Source organism: Phoenix dactylifera, chromosome 1 (assembly GCF_051530095.1).
Source record: "Phoenix dactylifera cultivar Ajwa chromosome 1, Ajwa_hap1_PhDact_Kaust_v1.1, whole genome shotgun sequence".
Lineage (NCBI taxonomy): Eukaryota > Viridiplantae > Streptophyta > Magnoliopsida > Arecales > Arecaceae > Phoenix > Phoenix dactylifera.
In genome coordinates, this window is record NC_143190.1 from 67248561 (window position 1) to 67266307 (window position 17747).

General features: G+C 44.7%; 1 protein-coding gene and 1 pseudogene across 3 annotated transcripts; one reads left to right on the top strand and one right to left on the bottom strand.

The window, feature by feature from the left end:
• Positions 1-1795: 1795 nt before the first annotated feature.
• Positions 1796-6492, bottom strand: LOC103712860 (glucosamine inositolphosphorylceramide transferase 1-like). 2 transcript variants are annotated; one of them, XM_088710355.2, is made up of 4 exons: positions 5881-6492; positions 5672-5794; positions 4209-4371; positions 1796-4066 (listed from the first exon to the last, which is right to left on the bottom strand). In XM_088710355.2, the coding sequence occupies exons 2-4, from the start codon at positions 5719-5721 to the stop codon at positions 2390-2392; spliced, it is 1890 nt and encodes a 629-aa protein (XP_088566481.1). In that variant the 5' UTR covers positions 5722-5794; positions 5881-6492; the 3' UTR covers positions 1796-2389. The 2 variants fall into 2 exon arrangements, with proteins under 2 accessions (XP_088566481.1, XP_088566478.1); XM_088710352.2 differs by having other exon boundaries at positions 4209-4376.
• A 9037-nt stretch (positions 6493-15529) lies between these two features.
• On the top strand, positions 15530-17141 carry LOC103712859 (nucleotide pyrophosphatase/phosphodiesterase 1 pseudogene; annotated as a pseudogene). The gene has a single exon (XR_015972960.2). The product of XR_015972960.2 is annotated as a nucleotide pyrophosphatase/phosphodiesterase 1 pseudogene (transcript).
• The last annotated feature ends 606 nt before the right edge of the window (positions 17142-17747 follow it).

Consider the following 17747-nt stretch of genomic DNA (forward strand, 5'->3'; position numbering starts at 1 on the left):
CTATCCCGCCCTATTTTGACATACCAGCGCCTAGTGATTTTTACAATGTTAGGCTGCCTGGTAGTCTTGGTTCTTAGGAAAACTTGAGATGCCCAAATATATATTGTCTATAATAAAATCTAAGTTTTACCGATTAATAAAGAGCATATTTGGCTGGGAGAGAGTTGGACTCTACAATAGAAATGGAAATGAATAGCTCCCATTCTAGCCAATTGATTGAGAGGAGTCCCATTCTCATTCCTTCCCAGGGAGAGTAAAAATGCTCTAATCTCTACTCTCCTCTAGTATTCAAATTCCATTCTAATTTTGATTCTGATCACGAATCAAAAACGTCTTGAGGTATGGTCATTTCGATTCCCATTCCGATTTCAGCCATGAACCAAATGCACCCACAATATAACAGATGAAGAATCTTCGGATTGAAATGAATGAGCTAAAGTGGATACCATTACACCTTAAAAAGATGTTTTCATTTTACGGTGCCTGGAGTATGATAAACAAAATCATGCAAAAGAAGTTCAGACAACAAACTATCTGCTTTATAACAGCACAATAATAGCAATCCATTCATATTTAGAGCAGTGAATAGTGGATAAATGGCAAAAAAGAATATGAAGTCTCCTCTTGGGGGGAGGGCTTGAGAAGAAGCACACCGAGTGCCATAAAATTCAGAAATAACAAGCCTATCATTAGCTTGGCTTAATTCATGCACAAATTCCTCTGTCAAAATAACGTTGGATCATATTTGGTCCTGCATCTCTTTTCCACCAGTTTGGTCGCTCTGTTTCTGAAACAGCTGCATTTAATGCTTTAAGTAGGGCATGAAAAAGTGAGACCACAAACATAAAATATTGGAACTCTCTCAACGCTAATATACGTGTTCATATATCATCACAAACACCATTTTTTATGATTAGATGGTCCTCTTTTTTTTTTTTTTTCTCTCACTATGTATAGATAGAGAGAGAATTCAAGTCAGATAGGATGCATACCTTGAGCTAAGCAGCATATTGCAGTTCAGATAATGCCCTCATATGCCTATTCGTATAGCATTTTTCACACGTAAATCATATTGCAGCAACTCATCTTATCTGTAGAGATTTAAATTACAAATATTATCTTAAGTAGATAAACAGTAAAATAAAGATAAATAATGATCTCCATTTCCGTAGGAAAATGACTGTTACAATGTAATAACAGTCATTATTTATAGCCTTGGACAAAACCTTCTATGACTGAGATTAATGAGGATGGTTTACCACTGATGCAACAGCTTAAAGTACTTTCACAGAGTAGGTCTAGTAAAGCAAGGGAAAGGAATTGGTTAACTACCTAGATCTCCTGATTTCATGAAGAACTTATTGTTCACACCAATGGAAGCTGAGCCTGGAAAGAACCTGCAAAGCAGCCATAAACTAATATAAGCATTCCTAGATATCCAAGGGACAGAAAAAAAAAAAAAGGAAAAGAAAAGCGAAGGAAAATCTCTTGTAATTAACATCAACTTTGCAGTTTTATCCAGCTCACAGATATTCAACAGAATTAATTCACCTACTTGGTTCCTATCAGGGCATCACTGGCTATAATAGACGAGCCAACAGTAAGGTCCTCTGACCTGTAACACTGATTCAATCTGCCCCGTGACGCCCTGCGCTTGGAAAAAGGGCGAGAAAACTAGGTCCAGGTTTGAGTCATACATTTGGATCACAGGTATTCAAGTGCTCAATTTCCTCAATATGGAACATTAATTTAAGTGTAAATTATCTACCAGTATTTTACTTCATGAACTGGACTCTTCAAGAAACAGAGAGCTTCTGATACCACATATATAAAAAATCCAATCACACTGCACTATAATACAATAAAACAATAACAACGTGTTCATGCAACAATTGCTGTAAAAACAGTGTTGAAGCATACACTCGCCAAAAATGGGCATCCAAGTATATTAACATAATCCTCAGTGATTATAAAGGATAAGGTGTTACAAGCAACTTCTCGATTGAGTGAGTTTGGAACCAATCAACTCATGAACAGCTGTTTTTGTAAACAGGTTACTTCATTTCTACAGCCCCATAAATATTTTCACTGTTGTTGTTGTCGTTATTGTGAAGTCTGGTAGCCTTTTGTAACTACAGAGTGGCACTCCGATTTCTTGCTGAGTCCACCTTGCCCTTGGTTAGCTGTAAGTCTGCTCATCTCAGAATAACTCAAATAATGTACATTTTTCTTGGCAGTCCTCTAGACATACCTTTCCCTCCAAGCATACAGCAAACTTCCCATGTTTCCATATCAAACACTCTCAAAATAACCACTGCTTTGACCAAAAATGAAAATTTCGACGATGCCTTTGCTTTGTCCCTCTATTTTCCACCCTCAATAAATTAGCCTATACATCCCAGCCATCTTTCCTACTACCAAACTCCCATTTATGTCGGGAAAGAGGACCATACATCTCGGAAAAATTTGACAAGCAATTTGTCCTACTCTTGTAGTGCATTTGGGTGTTTCGGCTTATAGCAGCAGTTGACAGCTTAGAAGTGTCAATAGCCCAGGCTGGATGGACATACTCCACAGTCCTCTTAGAACTTGCATTTGCATATAGGAAGTTCAGCAGCAAGTCCTCGCAATTGAAGGACTTGTCCACAAAATCTCTTCCCCCTCTTGCTTCTTCACTCCAGTATCTCTTGAAAGCATATTCACTGTCCATGAAGGCAGCACCAGTAAGTATAACATTGTAACCTCTCTTCCCACGAGCATAATTCTCATTTCTGTATTCCAAAGGGCTGCCATCTACCAGTCGTGGATAAAAGCCTACAATTCTTTCAGGATGCTCTCTCCAGACCCTAAACCCTTTCTCTATGTCATTACAAGTCATCATTATGTCATCATCTAGTTCAAGAACAGCTCTAGTCTTGATCAGAGGATCAACCTTGAATCGGTTGTTGAGAGAATTGAGCTCTTCCACCCGTATCCTCACAGGGACAGCAGAATCAAAATCATCTGGGCTTGGAGGGTCTCCCTTGTTCCACACAACAACAATCTCTCTCACAGATGCACATCGAGAATAGTGCTTGATATATAGTTTCAAATTCCAAAGCCGGGCTTCATAAGTCATTGTAAGCATAGTAAACTGTGAATATTGTCCCTGGTACATGTATGCCTCTCCAGCACCATTCCCTCCAAAGAGAAAATGCACAGCCATACAGACCAAAATCCCACCTACAAAAGCAAGGAGGCAGAGAACCAGCTTGCCAGAGCATGTTTTAGTATATGCTCTCCCTCTGAAAGCAGAGCCATTTCTTTTCATGCCACCCAAACGTTTTCGTACCTTCAAGTTAAACAGTGGACGAGTCCAAAACCACGGTGGCCCATTTCTCCTACTTAAAGTCATGCAACAGCTTGGAGGAACAATAAAGTTCATGGCGCCAACCAAAAAGCCCATCAACATGACCAATAAAAAGAGCAGCAGGACAAATGTGCAGCCAAGGAGAAATCGCCATGTAGTATCACCTGAAGGAATACGATCTCCATCCATTACCGCAATCCAGTCACCCGATGGAAGTTGCTGTGCATCTAATTGATGGTATCTGATACCATTCCAAGCATTTCGACCTTTCTTTGACTCTTCAATCCCAAGCTTTACAGGAACCTCCCGGAACTCTTCCTTGCTTAGCTTTTCAACTTTGTAAGTTCTGATCCTTTGGCCATAGGTCCCACCACAGTCCTGGGCCAGGCGATAGAGAGACCCTTCATATATAAAAGGTCTTCCCCCACTTCGAGCTCCCAAGCTTCTGTCACCTCTGTATATAGGGTTTCTTTGATGCTGTTTCCAGGGACCAAGCAGTGAGCTACTGTACCATATTTCAAGCTCTGCATTCTTCTCAGTGCCAGACCGGCTAAAATCCGAAGCAAAGAGCCAGTAGCATCCCTCATATTGGATCAATGAGGCATCGACTAGTGGCTTCCTTATAAGCACCTTCTCCAGAGTCCACTTGAGAGGAAACCTTGTTGCTCGATAAAGTCGAAGCTCCCCCTTTTTACTGCTTTCAGGCATCATATAGATCTGAACGAAATATAAAATTGAAATTTTGAATGTTAGCATGCACAGTGAGATATAACAAGATGGAATACTGTATCCTGAAAATGTGTTAGCTACTCTCACCATCAACTTCGTGAATCTAAGCATATTGGCTGCTACCACTTACTTGTTGGTCATAGCTGAACACAAATGGATAAGACAAATGCCATTTCTCATCTAAAGCAATGCCCAGAAATTCCCATGTGGCACCTTGATCAACACTTCTTGCAACACCAATGTCACCTTTCATCGTACTAGTACTTTTTGTCTCAAAGAACAGGTAGAGAGTACTGTCCTGAGAAAAAAAGCATTATATCAAATGAGCATGCAATCATGCAATATGGACATGTCGATTAGCAAATATTAATGTTGCATATGCAATATGTCCTACATAAAAAAACATTAAGAGCAGTGTATGTATCTGATTCGCAGAAAAAACAGGATCAGTCTGAAGAGATTCTTCAGGCTTCATAGCCATAACAAAACGCAAATTAAATTTTCAAGGTAACAATATATAAGAAATGGGATGCAAGCCTAAAATAATTCAGCAATGAAAAATAGAAACAAGAGAAGTAATATATTTAGCTGAATAGGAATAACTGGCTATTGAATGAGGAAACAAAGTTCAGACACATTGAATATGCTATATGATTACATATATCATTGCTTGCCACGACGTATACCATAAGGAATTTCCTTTATTGTACATGATACCAGATAACAAGTATTATGAATGGCTAGGAAAGAATATAAAAAGGAAACATCCAACCAGTACAAATAAACATAAGCAACCACCCTAAGAGCATGTGTTTGAGTAAGACATCCCGGTCATGAAATTGGTACAGAGAAAGATTAACTTAAGAGTGAGTGTTAAAAATATGCATAAGAAATCATGATAAACTAAACAAATGTCTGCCAACAACAAACTTCTAATATACACAACTGGCTACATATAATTTATGGTGTTGTTACATTTTTGTACCATTCCGTTCCATACTCCATGCTTCCAAAAGACTTCTCATCTACAAATTTAGGCAAGCGTTTACAAAATGCGGCCTGACAATCACAGCTCACTAGCTGCTAACTCCAACATGATGTTTTTTAACTTCAAGGAAAGGCTACTCATAGGCATATGGCTGTGTTGAAATGTAACAACCCTAATTAAAGCCTAACTAAGACAGTTGGAAGCTAAGCCTAGAAAAATGAGAATTGCCTGCTTATATACCAAGGGATGTCAATTTTGAGGCTACATTTAGCCTTGTATGAAAGAATCTTCAAACTTTGATTCGTATACTTCAACATACAACCTAGTCAACAGAACTGACAGTTGAAAAAGATATCTGATCTCAGTAAACTACATTTACAAGAGACTTACAGCCCATCTCCTCCACCTGAAAAACATCAGTAACATTTCTACTTCACATTTGTAAATTCCAAACCTTCCAAGTTGAAATAAATTACGATTTTCAAAGCGTCCAATGAAAAGGCCAAAGCCCACAAATCTTTTTAACAACTTGAATGTTAAAGAAATCAAAACCACAGCTCTCATTCGATATAGAAGAAAAGCAAAGAATTATCACCAACACCCACCTGAATATAGAGGAACGGGTCGGCGAGGAAATTGCTCGGGTAACCGGCATTTGAGGCGGACGCACAAGTAAGCACCGGATTCGCAACCGGCCACGCCGAGCTGTTCCCGTTGCTCCTATTCTCCTGCTACCTCGAAAAAAATCATGCTAATAACCATTCGATCCGCGATACAAACAGCTTGAATTTGGGGAAACAAAAGAAAACCCTACCAATTCGATGGGGGAGAGCGAGAAGGGGCTCTTCCCGTAGTAAACGCCGATGGACCATGAGCCCTCGCTGTCGGGGCGGCAGCCAGCGGCGGCCGAATTGGGGCGGCGGAAGGAGGAGACGACGAGCGAAAAGAAGGCGATTCCGACGAGGCCGGCCGCGAGGAGGGAGCCGAGGAGGAAGGAGATGGCGGAGGGGGAGCGGAGGAGGAGATGGAAGGGGCTCCACCGCCATCGGGGCCGGCTCCAGGGGGGCGCGGGGATGCATCCCAAAACCCTAGAGTCCGACGTCTTCAGGACCTTCTCCCCCATTTGCGACCAGGTGGCGCCGTCGCACCTCTCGGCGACCGTCCCCTCTTCGGATCTGGAGGAGGGAGCAGGGAGACTTCCTCCCGGCTTGTGACTCGTTCTATGGACGAAGGGGTAGAAGAAGATAGCGGGGGATGAAGCCTTCCCTGAATGTGGCCTGGCGGTGTGGCTGTTGAAATGTGGGTGCAATTAAAAGTTATAAGAGGGAGCGTGTATATGGGGGTGGGGGACGGGGACGGGGACGGCGGTAGTCGTTGAACCCAGAAGCCGAGACATGGGATTGAGAAAACGCTGCTGCTCCCTTGCAGTTTAACTGCAGGGTAGAACTTTGAGCCCTTTAGCCCCCATGGGAACCGCACTCGGAAACGAATTCGAAGTAACTGATGTTTTGAAAAAATAATGCGAGATAAGATATGTGATGTGAATCGAACGGCTGGAACGGGAGAGAGCTGGGGGCCCTTTCTTGTAACCTGATTTGGATCCGGAAAGGATGGGGACAGGCAAGTCAGTTGGTGCAGGACTGCAGGTAAACTATATAGATCTATACATATCAAAGTGAAATTTTTCATTGCCAAGTACACAGCCTCCGTTTTCTTTTTATCCTCCGTTTTTTTTTTTGTCCATGTTTGATTGTGTTGCTTTCTAGTTGAATTGGCCCACCAGTTTAGCGATGGACACGATCCAACCAATAATCTCTCTATAACATGTTCCTCATAACCTACATCATGGGAAATTACCTCTTTTTGTGATTAGTGCCCTTTTTAAGGAGAAATTATTAATTGAATTGGGTCTACCAGCTCAGCAGTAGATCTGGCGAATCAAAAAGCACCACATATCCTATTAAAGAAAGAAAAAAAAAAAAGGAGGGAACCCATGCTCGCCTCTCTGTTCCCCTCGCCGAGTAGCCCCTCCATTCTTCTATATACCATTGGCATCCTCCTAAGCCCTCTTCTCTGCCCGATTCTGATAGAATTTATTAGTGTCCTTTGCCTCCCCTAGGACTGTCAACGGGCCGAGCTGCTCGGGCCTGGTTCGGTAAAAGCCTGGCTCGGACTCGGCTCGTTAGTCAAACGAGCCCGAGCTCAAGCCCAAATGAGGCCCGTTTAAACCCGAGCCCAAGCAGCTTACGAGCCCAAACGAGGGCTCGGTCTAATTAACAATTTAATTGGGTCCCAATTAAACTTGGACTCAACCCAATTAAATTTTATTTGGCTTAATCAATTTAAATCCCAATCTAATTGAACCCAGTTGGATTTAGATCAGACCCAACCCGAGCTAACCGAAATCTATTTAATTTCTTTAAATTGGATTGGATTGGTTTGGGTTCAGACTCAACCCGTTAACCCGAACCCAACCTGTTAACCCATTCCCTCCTCCTCTTTCTTTTTCTTTTCTTCTCCTTTCTTCTCGGTTTCTCCAGAACCTTCCAGCACCAGCGAGGCCCCTCTTTCTTCTCCGTTTCTCCCCCTTTCTTTTCTTCTCTTTGTTAACTCCTTCACCGGCGACATAGGAGGGGAGGAGAAGCCCTCCTCCACCGACGAATCAGGGGAGGAGTCCCTCGCACAGGAGGGTCGGGCCACGCCCGGCGGCGCCCACGGCGTGTGCCTGCGGCCGACGCTCGTGCCGGCGGTGCTCGTGGCCGAAGCCGGCGGCCACTGCACGCGACGACGAACCAGTGAGTTCTTTCTTCTTTCTTCTCTTCTTCTTTCTTTCTTTCTTTCCTTCTTTCTTCTCTTCTTCTTTTTTTTCTTTCTTTCCTTCTTTCTTCTCGTCATCTTCTTTTCTTTCTTTCTTTCTTTCTTTCCTTCGAGCTCGGAGTCGAGGATGGGGATGGGGATGGAGATGGGGCAGGCTCGGGCTCGGCCCCGCGCTCGAGCTCGGGCAAACGAGCTCAAACCCGAGTCGGGCTATGCCAAGCAAGCCCGAGCCCAAGCCCAATATAAGGCGGGTGACGTGAACGCCCGCTTTCCTACGCTCTTCTCCGCCACCTGCGGAGGTGGCCTCACTCCGAGTGGAGTAACCTGCTCGGGCTCAGGCCGAGCAGGTTCAGCAATAACGATCCCGAGCCGGCGTCTCTCGGCGCCGGATCTCGAAGCAGCTCGGGCTTTCTTCTTCAGCTTAGGCCGAGCTCCATCAGAGGCTACCGCCTTGTTGCGGTATTTGGCCATTAAAATCTTAGAATCAAGGCGCATCCCTACAATTTCTGGCAAACAAAATTCTATCAGAATTCAACAATAAAAAGAGAAAAAGAAAGAAGCAAAGTAAATGTTTTGCCCTTACCCCTAGGATGGGCCGAGCTTAAGCCGATGTTTACCAGGACCTCCTCAGTGAGCAAGTCAGGGAGTCCTGGAGTCTCCTCTAAATCGAGCAGCATATCTAAGGTTGCCTGCTCGAGTTGCGACAACTTGGGCAGCCTGTTATTAACGGTAACCTGCAGCGTATCTCAGGCCAACTCAAACCCCCACGGCTGCTCGGAGGAAATAAAAAAGAACTTGCGCTTCCACCCGTGAATGGAGGAAGGCGCACCTCAGAAGAGTGAGTGGCCTCCCCGAGGAGAAAAATACCACTACCCTTTGCCTACGGAGTTAGCTTTCAACATGAAGCACCTCCGGAAGACATTAACCAAGGGAAGTAGGCTATGTGCAAGGCACAGGACGAGGAAGCCCTCTATCATCCTCCATGAGTTCGGGGTGAGCTGCACTGGGACTAAGTAGTAAGCCGCCAGGAGCTCGTTCACGAACCCATGCAAGGGGGAACCTCAATCTCGCTCGGAGTGTATCCATGTACACCTCGATCCGACCCTCAGGAGGAACGTCAACCTGAGCCCCAGGCTTAGGGAGTTCCAAGGTGAACCCCGAGGGAACAAAAAACTGCGCCCGAATCTGGGACAGCTCTTCCCCAACCATGAGTGAGCTAAGCCCATACGGGTCAAGGCCCCCATCAAGCTCGGCTTCCTCTGACGACGAAGAAACCCGAGCTTGAGATGGGCCCATGCTAAGCAAAAGGGCCCTCGAGGGTGACCCCATTTCCTCGCCCACAGCAAAGAAAAAAAGAAAATAAAGAAACAAAAGCCCCTCCGAGCGACCAACAAGGGGTGAGAACACCCACCTAAGGACTCACCGAAGAAAAGAGATGGAGAAAAATCGCCGGAAGGATCGCCGGGAAACTCCGGAATGCTCCATGAATCTTCAAAAGGTCCGAAAAAGAAAAGACGGTAGGTAAAGAAAAGAAGAAAAATAGGGATCCTAGAGGTCTCCCTCTCAAGGCTTTATATAGCCTGCTTCAACGGCTCTGATCGACTTTCCGAAACGACGGGGCGATCAGATTTCGCCACGCGGCAACCTCCGGGGTCGTTATAGCAAATCATCCCCCAGACTGTCATACTAAAGGCCGGTCATCATGGCGGGCACTTTTGAAAGGTGGGCATTGATGAGGCCCCTTGCGTTCCACCCAACGACGCTTCAAAAGGAAGCATGCACGCAAGGCATTAAAGGAACTCTAGTAGCCCCTTCCTCTTCAGCTGACGTGGCGACCTAATCTGCCCAAGCTTGCTTCACAAGGTGCGACCAGAAGAGATCGACCCTTGACATGCATACCTAGTTCGGTACACATATCTACATAATTGTCTAGCCAAAGGCCGAGCGATCATAAATCCGGCTACTCCCTTCGCCCGAGCTAAAAGATGGCTCGACCTCGGAAGTGGGGGGCAAATGATGGGGGGTAAAATGGATCGTCCGGCCCACAACTAAAAAGCCACTCGATTTCAGCCCAATAAACGTCAACACCAACTAGTTGAATCCACACTTCGACCCAAAGTCAGCTCGACTTCGGGACTCCGCCGAAAGCTCCACTAACTTTAGATATTCGCCAACTCCTACGACCAAGTTTGGGGTGCCTCCAGTATTCGCCGACCCGCCCCGACCAAGCTCGGGGTGCCTATCTCAATAGTACACCCCGACCCTCAAGCTCGGGGCGCTCCACCGAGCATGCCTCGGAACTCGGAAAGTCGAGCTATTCCCAGCACTCGTCAAACCGACCTCGTCAAACGCATGACACGACCTTTTAACGAGCTCGGCCTCGCCAACGACTGCACCCATGTGCGCGCTTACGTCCATCTACGTGGCCATACTTTACAATACTACCGCGTCACGTCTCTATAACCGACCTTCAACAGTCAGACGGCACCTTGACTACTCCGGCCATACCTTGCCATGACTGTCAACATCCTACCGTTCTTAAGAACGGATAGTACTGCACATCACCAGCCAGTCTAAGATGCGCGCCATCCGGCTCAGAGCCACGTCCCCTCATGATGAGGGCTGATAGTACCTCTGCCACCTAGGCCACTCCACCGAGACTATAAATAGCTCGGTTAGGTAACTTCTAAGAGACTTTTGGTTGAACCAAATTTACCCCACTCTAACTTGATCATCGGAGGGCCCTCACCGGAAACATCGGTGAGGCTTTGTGTAGGTCCACGGCCGTCGCGCTGGAGGTGGCTCCCGTCTTCTCCTTCCAACCTACGGCGGCTCCCTCGACTCTACCGGCGTGGTCACTCTCGGGCCAAATTTGAACCACAACAACCTCTTTTTGTGATTAGTGCCCTTTTCAAGGAGAAATTATTAATTGAATTGGGTCTACCAGCTCAGCAGTAGATCTGGCAAATCAAAAGCACCACATATCCTATTAAAGAAAGAAAAAAAAAGGAGGGAACCCATGCTCGCCTCTCTATTTCCCTCGCCGAGTAGCCCCTCCATTCTTCTATATGCCATTGGCATCCTCCTAAGCCCTCTTCTCTGCTAGATTCTGATTGGATTTATTAGTGTCCTTTGCCTCCTCTAAGGCTATTAACGGGCCAAGCTGCTCGGGCTCAGCTCAGGAGCCCAAGCGAGCCCAAATGAGGGCTCAGTCCAATTAACAATTTAATTGGGTCCCAATTAAACTTGGATTCAACCTAATTAAATTTTATTTGGCTTAATCAATTTAAATCGCAATATAATTGAACCCAGTTGGATTTAGATCAGACTCAACCCGAGCTAACCCAAATCCATTTAATTTCTTTAAATCGGTTTGGATTGGTTTGGGTTCGGACTCAACCCGTTAACCCGAAACCAACTTGTTAACCCATTTCCTCCTCCTCCTCTTTCTTTTTCTTTTCTTCTCCTTTCTTCTCGATTTCTCCAGAACCTTCCAGCACCAGCGAGGCCCCTCTTTCTTCTCCGTTTCTCCCCCTTTCTTTTCTTCTCTTTGTCAACTCCTCCACCGACGACAGAGGAGGGGAGGAGAAGCCTTCCTCCACCGGTGAATCAAGGGAGGAGTCCCTCGCACGGGAGGGTCGGGCCACGGCCGGCGACGCCCACGACCGAGCCCGCGGCGCGTGCCTGCAGCCGACGCTCGTGCCGGCGAAGCCGGCAGCCGCCGCACACGATGACGAACCGGTGAGTCCTTTCTTCTCTTTTCTTGTTTCTTTCTTTCTTTCTTCCTTCTTTCTTCTCTTCTTCTTCTCTTCTTTCTTTCTTTCTTTCTTTCTTTCTTTTCTTCGTTCTTCTCTCCGACAACGAACCGAGCTCGAAGTCGGGGATGGGGATGGAGATTCGGTGGGCTCGGGCTCGGTCTCGCGCTCGGGCTCGGACTTGGGCAAACGAGCTTTACGAGCTCAAATCCGAGCCGGGCTGTGCCAAGCAAACCCGAGCTCGAGCCCAATATAGGGCTCAATACCGAGCCTGAGCCCAAGCCTGGGATTTTGTGAAACGAGCTGAGCCGAACCCGAGGAGGCTTGGGCTCGGCTCGAGTTGGCTCGTTAACAACCCTAGCCTCCCCTTTTCCCTCTCTTCTTGTTTTGAATGGCGTCCTCCTCCTTCACCGCTGCCGCCACCTCCTCCACCCTCCTCTCACTCGCCACCAAGCTCTTCAAAGTCTCCCCCACATACCCATTGGCTCTCCTCTTCTGTAGCTCCCTCCTCTCCTCCCTTTCTTTTGCCTTCATCTTTGCTACTGCTACCCCCTCCTCTACCAAGGATATACTTGCCCTCTTCGGATTATATCCCTGAGGCCATCAACGAGCTCTAGAAGACTTGGGCGCTTGCTTCATGCTGGCCCAGTAGATCCACCCAAGGACACCACCACCCTCTCCTTTATCAAAAAGTTCTTCAAAAGTGAGCAGGATGGCGGATGCATTGGAGAAGGCACCACTCACCCTCAAGAGAGAAGCGGCCAACCACCCAAAGAGGTGGTGGTGGCGGTGGTGGAGGTGGCGATGGGGGAGGAGGAGGAGGAGGACTGGGGGGAGGGAGTTTAGGATTAGGTTTAGGTAAGGGTTGGGCTTGAGGTTTGGAGAAAGGAAGGGGAAATGAGCATTGGCTGAAGGGGTAGAATGGATGATATAGTGGTCAATCATTGGACGAGTCTACCATTGAGCTAGTAGACCGTGGTAGACCAGATCCAACTAATAATTTCTTTTGTTAAAAGGTCTCTACTGGAAAAGGAGAGAAGGGAAGCCATTGTCCTCTACTAAAAATGTCCTTCGGGTAGACCGTGGTAGACATGGCCCAACTAATAATTTCTTCTTTTAAAAGGTCTCTACTAGATAAAGAAAAAAAAGGGAAGCCATTGTCCTCTACCAAAAATGTCCTTCAACTAGGGTTACAACATATTTGAATATATCAGGTAATATTTTGTCCTTTTATTTCATAGTAGTACCTAACTTAGCCATCATTGTTATCATAATCAGCGCTTAGCTTGGCCTGCGAGTTTTAAGGACGCATCGCAGCAGGGTCCCTCATGGTTTATTTATCTAATCATTTATCAAAGCCTCTAATGCTCTCCTTCTCCGATATGAGCAACGTGGCAGCTATCCAAGTATGCATACACACAACAACATACCTTGATAGAGACATAGAGTGGGTGTCAAAGAATCTGTGGTTGGTCTTGGCTCTAACCCTGGACTCGGCAAGATGAGGGATTGGTTGTGCTGCCAATCAAGAGCTACCAATTCTACTAGTTTCCTTTGATGAGAAAATGTTACGAGTACTTGCTTATCACACCCACTTGACACCCAACTAATTATCAGTACTCATGGAACCTCCCGATAGATCACGTTAAGTAATGCGATCGACACAAAAAATTTCAACTCAATTCACCCGCCCAAATTCAAATATTAATTATTTATTTGACTGACCCAATTGTCGCTCTCATCATCTCATGCTGTCTCTCTATAGCTAGTCACGTTTTAAAACACGAGAATTTGAATCCTTATCAGAAGTGAGGAGCGCGTTTTCAGCATTTTACAATAAAAAAAGAGGGTCTCATTATTATCATAGCAGCCCAACGTGCATGCGCGTTTGCACAGCCCCACTTGATAGTTAAGTGTGGCCTTGGACAAGAGGATTCATATTCACTCTCTTTTATTTTTATGAAAGGAAAATGAGAAAGAATAATGCTTTATGCAACCACTGCACAACGATCCATTCTCATAATGTGATTTTCATGAACCATTAGAATAAAATAGATATAAAGAGTATGTTTGGATAATTAAATTAAATATCTTAATTCGTGGATTGGATCGGTATAATCAGTAAGATCGTAGGGTTTCAAGCCGAATATTTATAACATAGACTAGCCCAGCCTATAATTCTAAGATCTTGCTGGTTGTATTGGTTCAATTCATAAAGTCAATAGAATTTTCAGCGCAATCATCTAAACAAATACTAAAGCCTACGATAAACCACCTATCCTGGTGCAAAAACTAATTACATCCCAGCATATACCTAAGGGTATTCAATGATAAAATTTAATCAACGATGATTAAACAAAAAAATTTTGCTTCGTGCCAAGACATTTGGAATCAGAGTCTATGGCGCTCCATGCGAATTCCCTAACACCTTTTTTTTTTTTCGATAGGGGCACGTGTGGCTGCGTGATCTATTGGTTATCGACTCAATGGATAGTTGAGTTGTTGATTCAAAGGAGATCAATTCCATTCGATTCTTTTCTCAGGAACATGTTACATAAACTTTGACTATTCCATCCTTTTGTTATGAGTATCGGTATTCGTATCCAATTATTCATTAAATCATGGAAGCTAGTGCATATGAATCTCATATCCATAAGAGCATGTGGAATTTAGACATGCCCATGAAAAGGGGTGTAGATTTCAGTAATATATTAGGGGTTGGTTCATCGAAAGTATGGATCATGGATGGATGTATCACGGGCATATGGCAGAAATTTTTATGGACGCATAAGGCTACTAGTAACCTAATCCATTTAATTAGTCTGCACATGGCACATGCGTCTATAAAAAATTGCGATAATAACGGCGATATTCCTTGCTTGCACGAGAACAGGGAGAAAAAGATAAAACATTGTCCTGTATACACAGTCACAAATAGTTGCATGCGCGGGACTCTCTCTAATTTTAAATAACGAGATCCTTACCAAATCTGGGACGCCTCCTCAATAGCAAAAAAAAAAAAAATTCTTTAGTTCACAAGAAAAAATTTTTCTCACCGAACTAGAAATATGATGCCTGAAAAAATAGTTTTAACATATTTAGTTGGCCATAAAAGAATAATACATTTCAGAAGAGCTTATGTTTGATTAAACATCTATCTTCTTGAGTACGTTATCTGAAATATTTATTATACTTTTAATTAAAAAAATATCAATTTTTAATCGGTGGAAAAGTAGCTTTTTCATGTTTCTTATGATTTTTTTTCATTTTTATAAAATATGAGAATTTTATTATTATAAAAATGCTATTTTTATATTTTTCTTTTTTCAATAAACCAATCAAATAAAAAGTTTTTTTTTAAATTTTTCTGTCGACCATATTTTTTTTTGTTTTGTTTGGTGAACCAAACAAATCCTAAGAAGAAACCATGCTACGAGTGCTTCCCAACCATTCCATGCATGCTCTCTTCCAATGGACCTTCTAGGCAGCCACACAGAAACAAAATGAAACTGGTTCATAGAGCCATCAACATGGCCTAACTCGAAGAAAAACCAAAACCATGCTCGTTTTTCAATTTGAGCTTATGTTTGGATACATTTCCTCTCCATGTCTCTCCCTGACACTCCCCCCCCCCCCCAACCGTTCAAAGCTCAAACTGCGTGCATTCAACACTACATTAGTGCTACTTTAGTTATTTAAAAAAAATTAAACTCAGTAACTTATCACGTGTGTCTACTATTTAGGTGGAATACTATTGCCTATTGTCACTAAAAAATCAAAAAAAAAAAAAGAAAGAAAGAGAAAGAAAGCGAGGAAGAAAGCTACGTGGCAACCACTTCCGAAATTTATAGCTTTAAATAATTTCCAGGTGTCCCACCTTTTCTTCTTCTCAAAAAATCTCCACCTTTTCTTTTTTATCTTTTTCCGCTTTGCCGTTGCATCAGAGCAAGGAAAGCTTAAAAGGAGCCAAAGGGGGAGGGACTTCTCCTCGTGACTCTTTAGTTGTGGCCTTTAGAGAGTGTGAGAGAGCTGAACGTGATGGGTTCCCCTTCCTCCACTTCACATCTGAGAGAAGACCCCTCGAAACCTCTCCTTCGTTCCACTTGGCAGCCCAGGAGATACTGCACCACCCTCTTCTGCTCCTGTCTCGTCCTCCTCGCCCTCCTCGGCGTCGCCGTCGCCTCCGCCGCCCGCTACCGCTCCGCCTCCGCCCCCACCGCCCGGCCCCTGGCCAAGCTCTCCCACCCCGTCGTCATCATCATCTCCGCCGACGGCTTCCGCTTCGGGTACCAGTTCAAGACCCAGACCCCCAGCATCCGCCGCCTCATCGCCGGCGGCACCGAGGCGGAGGAGGGCCTCATCCCGGTCTTCCCCTCCCTCACCTTCCCCAACCACTACTCCATCGCCACCGGCCTCTACCCGCCCTACCACGGCATCATCAACAACTACTTCCCCGACCCGGACACCGGCGACTGGTTCAGCACCGCGAGCCACGAGCCCCACTGGTGGCTCGGGGAGCCCCTCTGGCAGACCGCCGCCGGCCAGGGCTTCGCCGCAGCCACCTACTTCTGGCCTGGCTCCGAGGTAATCAAAGGCCCCTGGACCTGCCCTCCTAAATTCTGCCCAAAATACAACAGCTCGGTGCCGTTCGAGCAACGAGTTGATACTATTTTGGGGTACTTCGATCTCCCTGGCGATGAGATCCCTGCACTCATGATGCTCTATTTCGAGGAACCTGATCTCCAGGGCCACGAATTTGGCCCTGACGATCCGGAGGTCACCAGGGGAGTAGCTCGAGTCGATCGAATGGTCGGAAGATTGATCGCCGGCCTCGAAAAAAGAGGGATCTTTGACGATGTCACTATGATTCTCCTTGGCGATCACGGAATGGTCGGCACCTGCCGGGAAAAGACCATCTTTCTGGATGATTTGGCTCCATGGGTTCAAATTCCAGAGAGTTGGGTACTGTCCTACAGCCCATTGCTGTCGATCCGACCTCCGGCCGAGGTTTCTTCGTCCGAGGTGGTGGCCAAAATGAACGAAGGGTTGAGTTCAGGGAAGGTCGAGAAAGGGCAGTATCTGAGAATGTTTCTCAAGGAGGATTTACCTGAAAGGCTCCATTATTCTGCGAGTTCGAGGATTCCACCAATCATTGGGATCTTGGGCGAGGCGTACACCGTCGTACAGAACAGAACATCGGAATTCTATGAATGTGGAGGAGCTCATGGATACGACAACTCATTGTTTTCAATGAGGACCATATTCGTAGCTCGTGGACCGCGATTTGAAAGGGGTCGAAAAATTCCATCGTTTAAGAATGTCGAGGTATACAACTTGGTCGCTGCTATTCTGAATCTGAAGGGCGCTCCAAATAATGGGTCAGCGTCATTTCCAAATTCTGTTCTGCTGCCAAGCACTTAACTTGTACTCGCTGAAATTTGGGGATGTCGATGCGATGTCAAAGTCGCAGTGGCAAAAATAAATGGCTTTACTCTGCCTGAAATCGTCGTTGGAGTAGTTTCAGAGTTTATGATATTTTCATCTCTTTTGCACGTCCCTGTGCAGGGCACATGACGTGAGTTCATAGGGCGGTATGAATTCTAGAGCGATGCGCTAAAAATCACACGATGCTTATAGGTTGAACAAAATTTTCAATAGCACCAACATAACTAAATCAATCATAGAATTTAATCATAAGTTTACTCAATTATAAAGATTCAAATAGTATTAGAAAATCAGCTACCTAACTAATAAATCAGACGCTCGTAGTAGGTTATTAACAAGTACTATATTTCTAGCCTATAGTGAGGCATCAACAATGTGGCTAGTTTAGAGTACTACAATTCATTACTAAGATATATAATTCAATTATATGCTTGTTATGTAAATATAACTCAAGATAATATTATCTTACGAAATTTGATGCACACAAGTATCAAAGTTCACACAAATCATGATCATTAATATATGATGCATAAATTCATAAAAAAGCTATATATGCTTAATAGATAAGTATATAATGAGCATTTATCATAAATCACACACAGTAAAATTATCGATGCGTAAAATAGTTTTTTAATGTTTTAAATTTTTTACCTCTACTTATGAC